The sequence below is a fragment of the Corythoichthys intestinalis genome, chromosome 15 (genome assembly GCF_030265065.1).
Source record: "Corythoichthys intestinalis isolate RoL2023-P3 chromosome 15, ASM3026506v1, whole genome shotgun sequence".
Classification (NCBI taxonomy): Eukaryota; Metazoa; Chordata; class Actinopteri; order Syngnathiformes; family Syngnathidae; genus Corythoichthys; species Corythoichthys intestinalis.
This window is the reverse complement of record NC_080409.1, coordinates 3,209,044-3,223,869: the sequence shown is the minus strand read 5'-3', so window position 1 is coordinate 3,223,869 and position 14,826 is coordinate 3,209,044. Positions and strand designations below refer to the sequence as shown.

Here is a 14,826-nt window from a genome sequence, read left to right as displayed (position 1 = left end):
TTATATGCTTGAGTTTTACACAGATCAAAATTATTTTTGAAAAATAAGTGTAGAATATATACTGTTATACTATACTATAGAGTTCAAGGTCAAAATTCAAATATATGGGCATACATTGCTGTGAAATGTGCAATTTGAAAGTTGGATTAAATACATGGACCTTTTACCTTACCCACTTATTCATTAATGACAATACTTGTTGATTAGAATCTCTATGTTAATTTAAATTGATACTTTCAGTTACGGTTTTCAATGAGGTTGGGTACAGGTACTCCAGTTTTGCACTCGACTGTTAATGTAAAGACTGGGAACACCTTGAGAAATATATGTAATTCGTTCAACCTTTATATGTTCTCTTGCTGAATACCATCCATCCATCCATCTTCCGCTTGTTCTGGGGTCGGGTCGCGGGGGCAGCAGCTTTAACAGGGAAGCCCAGACTTCCCTCTCCCCAGCCACTTCAACCAGCTCCTCCGGCAGGATCCTCAGGCGTTCCCAGGCCAGCCGAAAGACATTGTCTCTCCAGCGTGTCCTCGGTCGTCCCAGGGGCCTCCGGCCGGTGGGACATACTCGGAACACCTCTCCAGGGAGGTTTCCAGGAGGCATCCGAACCAGATGCCCGAGCCACCTCAGCTGGCTCCTCTCTACGCGGAGGAGTAGCGGCTAGATGCCGAGTCCCTCCCGGATGACCGAGCTTCTCACCCTATCTCTAAGCGAGAGCCGGGACACCCTGCGGAGGAAACTCATTTCGGCCGCTTGTATCCGGGATCTTTCTCTTTTGGTCACGACCCACAGCTCGTGACCATAGGTGAGGGTAGGAACGTAGATGGACTGGTAAATCGAGAGCTTTGCCTTTCGGCTCAGCTCCTTCTTCACCACTACGGACCGGTGCAGAGTCCGCATTACTGCAGATGCTGCACCGATCCGCCTGTCGATCTCCCGCTCCCTCCTACCGTCACTCATGAACAAGACACTAAGACACTTGAACTACTCCACTTGGGGCAGGTTCTCATCCCCGACCCGGAGAGGGCACTCCACCCTTTTTCGACTGAGGACCATGGTCTCGGATTTGGAGGTGCTGATCTTCATCCCAACCGCTTCACACTCAGCTGCGAACCGCTCCAGTGAGAGTTGGAGGTCACGGCTTGATGAAGCCAACAGCACTACATCATCTGCAAAAAGCAGAGATTCAATGCTGAGGTCACCAAACCTGACCCCCTCACCGCTTCAGCTGCCCCTAAAAATTATGTCCATAAAAATTATGAACAGAATCGGTGACAAAGGGCAGCCTTGGCAGAGTCCAACCCTCACTGGGAACGAATTCGACTTACTGCCGGCAATGGGGACCAAACTCTGACAGCGGTCGTACAGGGACCAAACAGTCCTTACCAAGGGGCTCGGTACCCCGTACTCTCGGACAACCCCCCACAGGACTCCCCGAGGCACACGGTCGAACGCCTTCTCTAGATCCACAAAACACATGTAGACTGGTTGGGCGAACTCCCACGCACCCTCAGTTCATTTGATAGAATACCAGGAGTGAAAGTGGGCCGGTTCGGGCCGGAACGCCATTTCGGCTTAAGATTCGGAGCCGGCACGCCGTTCCGGTATACGGTGCTTTGACCCCGAAAATATGACAGCAACTGTCAAAACCGTATGTTTAAAAAAACTGCTAGGCTGCCACACACACATCTCATCTTTACGGAGAAAACAATCTACCAACATCAGGTTTACATACACAAGTGTTAACAACAAGCATAATAAAGTGCTTGTGTAGCGTAATCCGTTTCCATCGATATTTATTATTTTTTTATTCCACGGACGGCACGGAGGTTTTCCCAGCAGCTGCATGACGGGTCACATCAATGTGGGCATGCACTCAGTAAAGCAAACTCGCAAACTGACTGGCTGCATTGAAACATTTTTCATTCATTCATTTTCCATGCCGCTTTTCCCCACGAGGGTCACTGGGGTGCTGAAGCCTATCCCAGGTAACTCAGTGCAGTCGGCAGGGAACACCCTGAATTGGTCACCAGCCAATCGCAGGGCACAATGAGACATACAACCATTCACTCACACACTCATACCTACGAAAAATTTAGAGTGTTCAATAAGCATGCCATGCACGTTTTTTGGGGTACGTGGCAGGAACCTGGAGAAAACCTACGCAGGCATGGGAAGGACATGCAAACTCCACACAGGAAGGCAGCAGCAAAAATTGCATCCACAATCCCAGAACTGTGAGGTGGACGTGCTAACCACTGTCCCACCGTCCCGCCTTTATAATGTGAATTATTTTTAAACAACAATAATGTAGAAGAATGCTTTGTCAATCATTGTTAACATTAAGTACCAAACGCCAGCTGCACTGGTGACCAAGAAAAAATGTTTGGTCGCACTGCTTAGCAGGAGGGTGGGTTAGAGGCTGTGGCGCTGCACGAGCATGAAGCAGAAAAACATTCATATATATTTTTTACCTTTGTCTTGTGTTGAGGTCGGTACCGACCCGTTTGCAGTTTTAAATAATTATGATCACTTCATATTTTTTGTATCACATTGACACTCAATGACTTTATCAGGAACATCAATTTTTTTTTTCAAGTTTTGGAATTCAATTTTTTTTCCTTTTTAAAATGTTCTGGTGAAAATTATGACTTTTAGTGTTAGGGTCAGTTTTACCTGGTTAAAATGTAAGACTAAAAAAACCATAATATGTGCCACTCTTGAGCCAACAATCCACAAGCAGCTCATCAGCAAGCTCTGCAGCTGCCTGATAACGATCCTGATTAGTTGATTCAGGTGTGTTAGAGGAGGGAGACATGGAAAACAAGCTGGATAGGGGCTCTCGAGGACCGGGATTGGAAGCATTTCAGATTACATAGTGCGACAATGAGGCGAACTTTCACTGCAAGCAAAGCTTAATATCACATCTTTGCTGCTGATGATGAGGCTGGGGATTACAGTAGTGGGATACAGAAGACCAGAGTTCTGAGAAGGTGGACATTGTGGAGTATCCATTGGAAGACACAGACACATCAGAGGAAGTCACTCATGAGGAGCTGCACCTGCTTAAACATATAAATCCAGAAGTGGCAATATCTGTCTGTTTTATATATATTATATAATATATATATATATATATATATATATATATATATATATATATATAATGTGTGTGTGTGTGTGTATATAATTTCTCTGTTCCTTCTGACTGTCTAGGATGTCTGGTTGAGATGGGTAAAAGTCCTTTCTGATGTTCAACCCAGGCCAGAGGTGAAGGTGGAAAAATATTTTGTCCCTTTCCAAAGAAGATGCCAATTATGGCAATACATGCCCAGTAAGACAGGAAAATATGGCATAAAAATATGGGCAGCCTGTGACGCATAAACAAGCTACGCCTGGAATCTTCAGATTTACACTGTCAAATCTGCTAGTGGCATCCTCCATTAAAAAAAAAAAAAAAAATGTTCATTCGCTGCCACCCTCCCAGTTCAAATGGATTGGACGTCTACTAGTGATGAACTCATTCCAATTCACAGCATTAGCTTTTTTTCCTGTTTATGATTGAATGAAGAATTATTTCGTGACCAATATATCGATAATCGTTGTATCGCCATATCGTCAGATCATCGTTATAGTGAGCTTTGTATCGCAAATCGTATCTTATCATGAGGTACCAAGAGGTTCCCACTCCTATAAAACACCCACAGAGAAATTACAAGATCCCCCTTCCCCTTTTATTTCTATATACAGGTCAAAATTGACCCCAACATCATATACTGTGTGTTCCTATAGTTAATAAAATATTAGAATTAAAATATATACAACTCTGAACATTTGACCGATGTCTTCTATTATCCCTCAGGAATAATCTGGTAGCATGACAACCTTTATTTATTTAATTGTCTTGGGATTTTTGGAGGGCATTTTTTATATTGAAAACGAGTATGCTGTCAAAAGAAAAGCCCTCAATGGGTACAAGAAAATATTTTAACCATTTTTTCATAGATGAAGAATCCTAACAAGTAACCAAGAGAGAACAAACACATGGGATCATAAATATTTGTTTTTTTTTATGGTATTCTATGGCAGATTTAAAAGACGGGTCAAAAACGACCCGGACACCGGGGAAAGTAACAGAAAGCTAATACAAGATGATGGTTAAAATAAAAACGATCCTTTTCACACGATTCCAAACTCTGTGACAAATGACGCAATCGGCCCAATTTCCGATCACCTGATTGGATTGGGGACATTCCTAATTTATAAAATACCGTTTAATTTACTTTTTTTTACACTTGCTGCTTTTATGAAGTAACACAAATTTGTTTTTAAAAAACAATTGCACGTCCTGCGATGTGACTATTGCGCATGCGCACATTGCGATGATGATATTCAAAGGATATATTGTGAAGGGATACCCACAGCTAATTATGTAGGCTTCTGCCTTCATTCGACCCAAAGCCTTTTCTCTTGTAACGCACATGTGCAATGCCCACTTTGGCTGACGCGCATATGTTATCCTGCAAGTCGATGACACTGGCCAATATTAAGACGAGGCAGTAATAAGAAAGATGGCTTATTCAGGTGAGCCTGAAATTGAAAACCCTCTGCACGTACAGTGGGGAGAACAAGTATTTGATACACTGCCAAGTATCAAATACTTGTTCTCCCCACTGTATATTCCTTTTTAGACACTTTGGTATACTTCTCAGATCAGAATTGAAATCCTCAAATCTACTCATTCAATCTCTGACATTTTTCAACTTGTGCATACGAAGAAAGCAGTTTCTTGTTTCTTTGAACAGGTTGCAAATACATTGGTCCATCTATGCAAATGATTCTGTACAATTCTCTGATGTTTTCAACATTATCTATTGCTTATGTCACATTGCTCGAGATCCCCAACAATTTTCCCTCCATGAAGTTGGCCCTCCATCAGATGCAAATTTTGGCCCTCCATCTGACGCAAATTTATTTAAGAAATTTTGTTTGTGCTACGTTTGTGCTGTAAAAAGTTTTGTTTGTGCTGCTATCGTTTTTTAGATATTCACAATTCTTTTATAGGTCAATCTGAGGTCAACTAGCCCCCCATTTTTATGATAGTGTCTAAAAATTGTGTCAATCGTTTATGCTTCGTTTATAAGTTTATGCTTCGTTTGTGCTGCTGTCGTTTATGAGATATTTAGATATAAATTTTGAGTGATGACGTCACTCGCAGACCCTCCATCGCGGCTGACGCAGCGTAGCAACTCCCTCAATAATAGAGGGCTGCAAATCACGTAATCACTCAAAATTAATATCTCGAGCCCCCTATTTACTGCAAAATGGACCCGAAGGGGTGTCATTCGTTTGTGCTACGTTTGCGCTAGTTGTCCGGACACCCCACTGTTATTGAGGGCATTGGTATGCTCCGTCAGCTGCGGGAGTTGGATACGGAAAAGCTGTGAGTGACATAGTCACTCGAAATTCATATCTCAATATTTATAAAACGATAGCACAAATGAATGGCACCTTATGGCATATGTATACAGTAAGCCTAAACGATATATCGTTTAAACATCGCCATCGTGATGTGCACATGCGGCAAAGTCCCATCGCAAGGACGTGCGACTTTTTTAATTTTTAAAAATGTTTTTATACACACTTTTGTTTTGCTTCATGCGCTCCGCACAGTCTCTCTCCTTCCCTTTAGCTCAGCAGTCATCACCCCCAGAACCTCTCCTCCCCCTGCTACAGTGGAATGGAGGGAGGAGGGGCCAAACAGCAGAGTGGAGAGAGGAGGGGCCATTCTCAAACTGAAAACAAGCAACACTGTTTTACGAAATTTTCAAGGTTCGCAGTGAGTACGCAACAGGCACACTTTTGCTTAATAGACAATGTTTATTGATTAGAAATTGCAAATAAATGAATAAATGGAGTTTAATTGATTACAATCCCACAAAAGCAAGCAAAATCAGCAAAAACAAAATCAAGCATCACTCAGAATAACAAACATAGCTCAGAATAACTACAACGCTAAGTCTGAATTGTCAAAAACCCCTACGAAGCAGTTAAAAACACATCAGCACAGCTCAGAATAACTACAACACTAGGTCTGAATTGTCAAAAACCCCTACGAAGCAGTTAAAAACACATCAACACACATAACTTTGGCGCTAGATAATTAGTTGTCGAAGCTAAAAATAGCCCCGCACCAAAGCGCAACGAGTTCCTCTATGATAATGAAATCAAGCTCTTACCTGTCGACAATGAACGGAGGGCCACACAACGTTCCTGGTTTGAGCGATCAAGGAACTCCGGCCAAGCGACTATGCGTGAATCCTACGACCGACCCTAGGTGTGGCCCGGAAAAAGTCCGCTCTTATAGGCATATGCCACGTAAGAACAGAGGGGGCCAACCCCTGCCCTCAGGAGACATATTGCCTGCCCAAACATGGTAAATTTGACATGTTTTGGCCAACCTCTTAAGGAGATTAGTCTCGTGTCCAAATATAATTGGTTCACTCGTTGCACTTCCGAGCAGCATCGTATATCTTGGTTACCATAGCAATGAGCTAAAACTCCCGTCAGAGAGGCGAGCATAACCTGATAAGAAGTTGCATTATCAGTCCAAAAGAATGTGTGCACCTAGAGCACACATTTAGTTACTTTTCTCAAAGGCAGTTATGGCGCAGTTAAAAAGCAATGTCTATATGTGTATAGTTATACATATATGGAACAATTCGGGTCACAAAAAAGGTTACAAGGTCATAAAAAGGTCATAAAAATGTTACAGGTGTTTTTTCCAATACGTTCCACCCTTTGACCCGGATTGGGTCCATCATTAACCCCTTAATTAATTAATCCTTCAATATATTGTTCCCAATTGTCAAATATCCATGTTTGACGGCTTCTTCCAAAACTACACGCCATCCTGATAAAGAACTGTCTGTGGTCAATTTACAGATCGAGGACTTTAGAAGCCCATTCATCCTTTCAATCAATCCGGCAGCTTGCGGGTGATAAGGAACATGGTAAATCCAGGTGACGTTATGTTCCTTAGCCCATTGCTTTATTTTCCCACCAGTAAAATGGGTGCCATTGTCAGTTTGTATTTGTAGTGGCACGCCATAGTACCTCTCAATCAAAGCCAAACAACGGAGAGTGGACACTTGATTCGCTGTTTTACACGGATGAACCACCAAGACTCCAGACTGAGTGTCCACAGCCGTGCACACATACTGACAGCCCTGTGATGCTGGAAGTGGTCCAATAAAATCCATTTGCCAAACCTGTGCTGGTTGTTTACCTCTTTGAATTTGTCCTTGTACGTGCTGGGGCACGCCTCTCCTTTGATGTTCACATCGCTCACAAGTTTCTACAGCAGTTTTCACGTCATCAATTTTCAAGTCAATACCCTGATCTTGGGCCCATTGGACTGTGGAGTCCACGCCCCAATGTCCAGATTTTCCGTGAGCCCAGCGGGCCAATCCCACACTTGATTGTCGTTCAACTACCATGGTTTTGACTACCTGATCGATCTGTTGATTGAACAAAGCCTCTGATGTTTGCTTATTAGTGTGGGCGTCTACATGCGTGATGTAGACTGGTAGGTTCTGAACCTTCTCCCAAATTTCCCCCCAAAGGTCTTTTCCCCAAACTTCCTTGTTTTGAATTTTCCATTGATGTGACTTCCAAGTGGGCATCCAAGTAGTGAGCCCATTGCACACCGACCATGAGTCCGAGAAAATATGCACTGGAGACACACCAGCTGCCTGATGTATCACCATATGCACTGCTTTCAGTTCAGCCCATTGGCTGCTCTTTCCTTCCCCTAGTTCCTCAAATATTTGCCCGTTAGCCGGATTTAAAGCTCCAGCTTTCCACCGTCTTTTGCCAGCCTTCCACTGAGCTGAGCCATCAGTGAACCAAGCCCTATTGCGTTCCTCTGGGGTGAGGTCATCGTACGATTTTCCCCACTTGACTGGGGACTCGGACAATTCCTCCACCTCAAAGAACTTTTCTCCTTCTTCCGGCGCATCAGCTACTTGTTCGTGCAGCGCCGACACGCCCTTCAAACCTGGCTTGGCCCTTTCAGATACATACCATTTCCATTTAATGATACTGCTTTCTTGGGCAGTCCCAATCCTGTATGTTGTAGGATTGGACAACACCCATCCCAAAATCGGAATGACAGGTCTCATAAGGAATTCATGTCCAGTAGTCATTCCCTCAGTTTCCACTAGGCTCCAATAACAAGCCAAAAGTTGTTTCTCAAACGGTGTATATCGTTCCCCAGCAGGGGGCAATCGTCTAGACCAGAAACCCATAGGCTTCCGGACCCTGCCTTGTTTCTGCCACAAGCTCCAATTAGCATAATCATTATGCACTGAAACCTGTAACTCAACTGGACCTGTTTGTAACTTTCCTAACGATAAAGCCTGTTGTATGGCCTCTTTGGCCATGTCAAAAGCAGTTTGTTGTCTCTGTGTCCATTCAAAATCGTTCTTTTTCCGAGTCACTTGATACAATGGCTGCAAGATCTGACTCAAATGTGGAATATGATTTCTCCAGTAGCCAAAAAGACTTATGAATTTCTGCACGTCTCTTTTTGTGTTGGGCACTCCAAAATTCTGAATCTTGTTTTTGGCCTTCTCCGTGATTTCTCTCTCACCTCGATTCCAATTTATTCCCAGGAATTTCACAGTCTGGGAGGGTCCTTGTACCTTCGCGGGATTGATCTCCCACCCTTTGAACTTCATATGCGTGATCAATCGTTGCAAGTACTCTTTGACCAACTCCTCAGTAGGAGCCTGCGCCATTATGTCATCAATGTAATGAGAGATCATTACCTCAGGAGGCATTTGAACCACATCCAGATGTTCTGCCACAATCCGATGACATATGGTGGGGCTATGCAAATACCCTTGGGGAAGACGAGTAAACGTATACTGTCTTCCCTCCCAAGTAAATGCAAATTGCTCCATTCGATTCTCTGGAATTGGAATAGTGAAGAAGGCATTTGCCAAATCAATCACACCATACCACGTTCCAGGATGGTGCTGCACTCGTTCAATAATTGTGATGGTGTCTGGGACAGCAGCAGTAAGGGGAGGAGTATGTTTATTCAACTCCCTATAATCTACTGTCATCCGCCATGACCCATCAGACTTTCTCACTGGCCATATTGGATTGTTCCATGACGTGCTGCAAGTCTTCAATACACCCGCATCCACATAGTCTTTAATGGTGGCAGTGATTTCAGCATGCCCCCCTGGGATGCGGTACTGCTTTAGACAAACCACCTTATCAGATTGAGGAATTTCAAACGGTGGCATATGAACTTTGCCCACTGTCACCGCTCTCACTCCAAACTGAAACCTTCCTTGCTCCAAATGCAATGTCATTCCCCGAAGCACATCCACTCCAATGATCCATTCCCTAACAGGAGTAATGATCACTGAGTAAATGGCTTTTGGCAATTGTCCAATTGAAAGAGGAAGTTGAACTTGTACTCCCTTCACCACGTGTCCGCCCAATCCAGTTATGGACACAACAGGCCCTTTAAATTTATCTGGGTTCCCATAAATTAGAGTGGCCTCCGCCCCCGTGTCTACCAGAGCTTGCACTTCCTGCTCCGAATTTTTCCAATGAATTTTCATTTTCACATGCGGTTGGGAATCCATTCCTGACCAATCGGAACAGTGTGCCCTGATAGATATAGGTGAGACTTGGCCTTCATCCTATTCTAAATCTATGAGGCTAGGATAGAGAGAGGAAGAAGTCTTCTCTCTCCTCTTTTCCTTCTTCTCTTTACAACATCGTTTGTCCTTGAGGCGCCTGTTTGTTTTCACTGCCCGCACTCGTGCTGACTCCCCCTTCTCCTCGGAGGCAGAGGAAAAAGAATCCTCTAATTCCAGAGGTGGAGCTGTTGGAGCCGCTCGCCCCTCCTCTCTCAAAACCGCCCGCAAGACCCCCTCCATTTCCCTCAGCGACGCTCCGAAAGATGTTGCTAGGCAACTCACCTTTAGCCCCTTTTTCTAACAACGCTCTCTCTATTCCGAAGTTGGAAGGCCATCTATCTCACTAGGCGGCACTCCCGCCTTCAGCAAGGCATTCCATAGGTCCATTCTTGATGACCCTTCAGCCGCGGGAGGGGCTCGGTTGCCCCGGTTAGAGGGAGGAGGAGGCCTTGCTGGCTGGCGAGAAGTCTCCTTTTGAATACTTTCCCAGCTACCTAAACTCCCCAGTTCCGACATCATGTTAGACACTTCAGTGAGCGTCTGATTCGGATTTCCTACCATCAGAGTCAAAACCAATGATTTGTAAGCCGGAGGCGCGGTTTTAATCATAGTGTCACGCACTGCCTTCAGGACCGGGAGAGAATGGACATCTTCCACCTCCCCAAGCACCAAAGCCTGGCGGATACACAGGCGCAACATGCGCTGCTTCCCTTCCCTTATAGTCTGCCACTCTCTATCCAGAGAAGGCCAATCAGACAGGGAAGGATAGCGCAACAAAACAGCTTGAGCATACATTTCCCCCACGGAGTAAACTCCGTCAGCCATCAAACGAATATTCGCTCGAAAATCGGTATTCACCACAGGATCACGTGAAAGACCAGAAAATCGATGCCCATCTTGCACATCAATGTCAGTCTGCCACGCGCCTTCTTCCATTAATCTCAAAACCCACAAGTCCAAAGGTTCGTCAGACTTCTGACGAAATTTAGCATTCAAATGTATAATTTCCTCAGCAGTATAATCCTCCAGCGTCTTAGACATTTCAGGGGCAGGCTGCTCACGCGGTCTTTCCCGGTAAACAGGCTCCCCATCCCTGTCCAACACTGGATCGCCATCTTCATCCACAATTGCTTCGCGAATAGGTGGCAAAATGCGTTCAACTTGTCGTCGGCGAGATACGGGACGTTCCTGAAAATTCCCAGCACTCTGCGCATTCCAAATATCCCCGTCCCATGTTTCGGGGTTCCACGAATTTGCATTCTCTAACGATGACGCAACAAATGCCCGCACTTTGACGGGATCAGCGCGCCTTCGAGAGTGCGCGCTCTCGTGTTGGCAAACGTCCCACACACTAACCGCTTGTTCACACAATCGATGCAATCGATCCCGTTGGCATTCCAGTAATTTAATTTTTGACTCCAAAATGCCTTTCTCACGTTGACAATTATCCAATTGTACTTTTAATTGTAACGCTCTTTTCTCAGCGTCCTCCAATTTCTCTGTTTGAATCCTCCAAGCAGCAGCACAGGCCCACATGCGTCGTTGGACCCCACCCAACGGCGCCTTAGCCCTGACCACCACAGATGACAACTCTTTTTTAACATCGTGCGTTGTACAGTCTCCTAATGAATCTTTCCACGACTCAGGACGACCACCACATTCACGTAAACACGACGCAATCCCATTCCAGGGCTCTTTTTCCCAACCAGGAGTTACGATCACCCCATCGATCGACTCCTCAGCTTCTTTCACATTACACTTCCGCAATTTCTTAAACATAGCTATTCTGTTACGTCTCACTCAGTATTACTTTAAGCAACACAACCCAAATTTACTCAAATTATCAAATCAATTGACCAAATAAAATCCCCAGTATTACTCAATCACAATGTCCAATTCCAATCAAATCAATTTATCAAGTAATACGATTGATCCTGCCGACAAGGCCAAAATGTTTTACGAAATTTTCAAGGTTCGCAGTGAGTAAGCAACAGGCACACTTTTGCTTAATAGACAATGTTTATTGATTAGAAATTGCAAATAAATGAATAAATGGAGTTTAATTGATTACAATCCCACAAAAGCAAGCAAAATCAGCAAAAACAAAATCAAGCATCACTCAGAATAACAAACATAGCTCAGAATAACTACAACGCTAGGTCTGAATTGTCAAAAACCCCTACGAAGCAGTTAAAAACACATCAGCACAGCTCAGAATAACTACAACGCTAGGTCTGAATTGTCAAAAACCCCTACGAAGCAGTTAAAAACACATCAACACACATAACTTTGGCGCTAGATAATTAGTTGTCGAAGCTAAAAATATCCCCGCACCAAAGCGCAACGAGTTCCTCTATGATAATGAAATCAAGCTCTTACCTGTCGACAATGAACGGAGGGCCACACAACGTTCCTGGTTTGAGCGATCAAGGAACTCCGGCTGAGCGACTACGCGTGAATCCTACGACCGACCCTAGGTGTGGCCCGGAAAAAGTCCGCTCTTATAGGCATATGCCACGTAAGAACAGAGGGGGCCAACCCCTGCCCTCAGGATACATATTGCCTGCCCAAACATGGTAAATTTGACATGTTTTGGCCAACCTCTTAAGGAGATTAGTCTCGTGTCCAAATATAATTGGTTCACTCGTTGCACTTCCAAGCAGCATCATATATCTTGGGTACCATAGCAATGAGCTAAAACTCCCGTCAGAGAGGCGAGCATAACCTGATAAGAAGTTGCATTATCAGTCCAAAAGAATGTGTGCACCTAGAGCACACATTTAGTTACTTTTCTCAAAGGCAATTATGGCGCAGTTAAAAAGCAATGTCTATATGTGTATAGTTATACATATATGGAACAATTCGGGTCACAAAAAAGGTTATAAGGTCATAAAAATGTTACAGGTGTTTTTTCCAATACAAACACGTTAACGGAAGTGATGGAAGACTTTGTCCCCAAAAGAAAATCAACATCTGAATTTGGAAGTATTTTGGCTATCGCCAAGATGATACGGAACAAAAAAACAGCCCTCTGTCGACAGTGCCTCGCCGTGGTTGCCTCAACACAAGGTAATACGTTGATCATGTTTGACCATTTAAAATGCAAGTATACCTGCAAGTATCGCTGAATTCCTGCTACGACTCCCCATCAGAGCGGCTATTTAGTGCAAGTGGGAACATTGTCACGTGTCAATGTTCTTGTCTCAAGTCCACAATGGTGGCTAAACCAGTATTCTTGGCCAAAAACTATGAGACCCAGTTGAGAACTGCTGAGCAAGGAAGGTGGCCGATATGCATACAAATAAACAACACAGCTGCAGGAATTTCTTTTCTTCTTTTTATTCCTGTGACAGCTATCAGAAAGGCAGGAAATTTAGGAGTTAAAACAGTTCTGTTATCACAGTTATTCAGTTTAGTTATTTGCAAGTTCAGTTGCATTTTTCGGTTTCTTTTATACATTTATTGTCAATTGGATTTTTTCAAATAACTCAGAGGTATAGTACAGCTGAACATTTATTTTTCATATTTAATATTTTTAAAGATTTTTACAACTACAGCTGTTTTGCAGTTTTATATGTATTGTTATATTTTTGTGAAAACATCGGGGGACTAATGCACTCACACTTTGGCCGATTTAATATTTAAGTTCAAATATGTTTACAACTTTGTTGTTGTTTTACTGAGGTTTTTATTTATTGTTACAGTTTATGAACAAGACTATTGTACCTGCTCTTGTATTTGGCATATTTGATATTATTGTTCAAATATGTGTGCATCTTTGTTCTTTTTTAAGTTTAAGTTTTTATTTATTGTTAGATTTTGTGAACAACCCTGTGGACTAATGCACCTGCTCTTTTATTTGTCATTTGCTATATTTGCTGCTGTTGAAGTGTAAAATACCGTGTTCAATAAATCTTTTAAATCTAAAGCTTTTGTGCAGTGACATGGCTTCCTTGATCCCTTCATACAAAGATCTTAATTATTCACAGATTAAACAATATTATATGAATACACTGTGGTCATGGTTAGTCAACCAAAGTCTTTGCAAACAGCTATTTAAGTATCTTGTGAAAATATGGTTTTAACATCGCAATATAATATGGCAAAATATCGCAAACCGCCCAAAAATTGCAACAATATATTTTTTTTCAATATCCTTCAGGCCTTATATACAGAAATATATATACACGCACATACTGTTGAAGCTGGAAGTTTACTAAACAAATTTTATTTTTTTGTCTCAGATTAGGGTTTTGTAAAGGCCACTCCAAGACATTGATTGTGTTAAACTCAAACCAATTTCTAAAGATGTTGACAGTAAGTCTAGGGTCATTTTCCATTTGTAAGTTCCATTTGTGCCCAAATTTTAGCACCCAGGCTTATGTCTTGATATGTCGCCTTAATGTGTATCAAAATATTAGAGCCATTTAATGAATAACTGAAGTACAAATGTTAACGAAATGCCCTTTTAAACCACAGGTGTCAAACCGATTCCATAAAGGGCTGCTATGGGTGCTGGATTTCATTCCAACTGAAAACACCCAGATTTGACCGATGAGGTTTTTGCTAAAACAAGCCGCACCTGATGGCAATCAACTGATTGCAGAGGACAGATTGGTGGAAAGGTTTTAAGGTCTTAAGTGGCTGAAAGGAAAACCTGCACCCATTAGCACAGTGCTTCTCAATTATTTTCTGTCACGCCCCCCCCAAGGAAGACGTAAATGTCTCACGCCTCTGTCTCAAACCCTCTGCCGCCACTGTAAATAGTATCATTTGTCTATAATATTACTATTACAGGCACGCCTCTGCCTAACATTGTGTCCTTTTTTTCTATTACAGAAAAAAACTTTACTTTTACTTTTTTTTTTCTATTAAAGAAAAAAAGTAACATAAATAACTTTATTAACATTGTTTTATTTGTAACAGAAAAGACGTAACGCGCATCAATTTGCCTGAATTGAAAAAAGTCACATCCAAAATGTAAAAATACACTCAAGGTACATTTTTGACCATTTGATACCGGAAAAATAAAATGTAATAAAATCAGTAAATAACAACAAATTGATTAGAAAAATTAACTCATGAGGACAATATGCCAAAA

The 14,826-nt window shown here is 42.8% G+C and overlaps 1 protein-coding gene across 4 annotated transcripts in view; it reads left to right on the top strand.

Annotated features, from left to right (window-relative positions):
• The window catches only part of setd3 (SET domain containing 3, actin histidine methyltransferase), a 188,662-nt gene that overhangs the window by 161,024 nt on the left and 12,812 nt on the right, over positions 1-14,826 (top strand). Inside the window, exons 11-12 of one of the 4 annotated variants that reach the window (XM_057859667.1) lie at positions 5,696-5,842; positions 6,949-7,026. The exons of 2 other annotated variants lie outside the window; for them this stretch is intronic. In XM_057859667.1, coding sequence (XP_057715650.1) covers positions 5,696-5,842; positions 6,949-7,026 — 225 coding nt within the window. The remainder of the gene's footprint in view (positions 1-5,695; positions 5,843-6,948; positions 7,027-14,826) is intronic. One more of the 4 variants, XM_057859668.1, reaches the window with a different exon arrangement.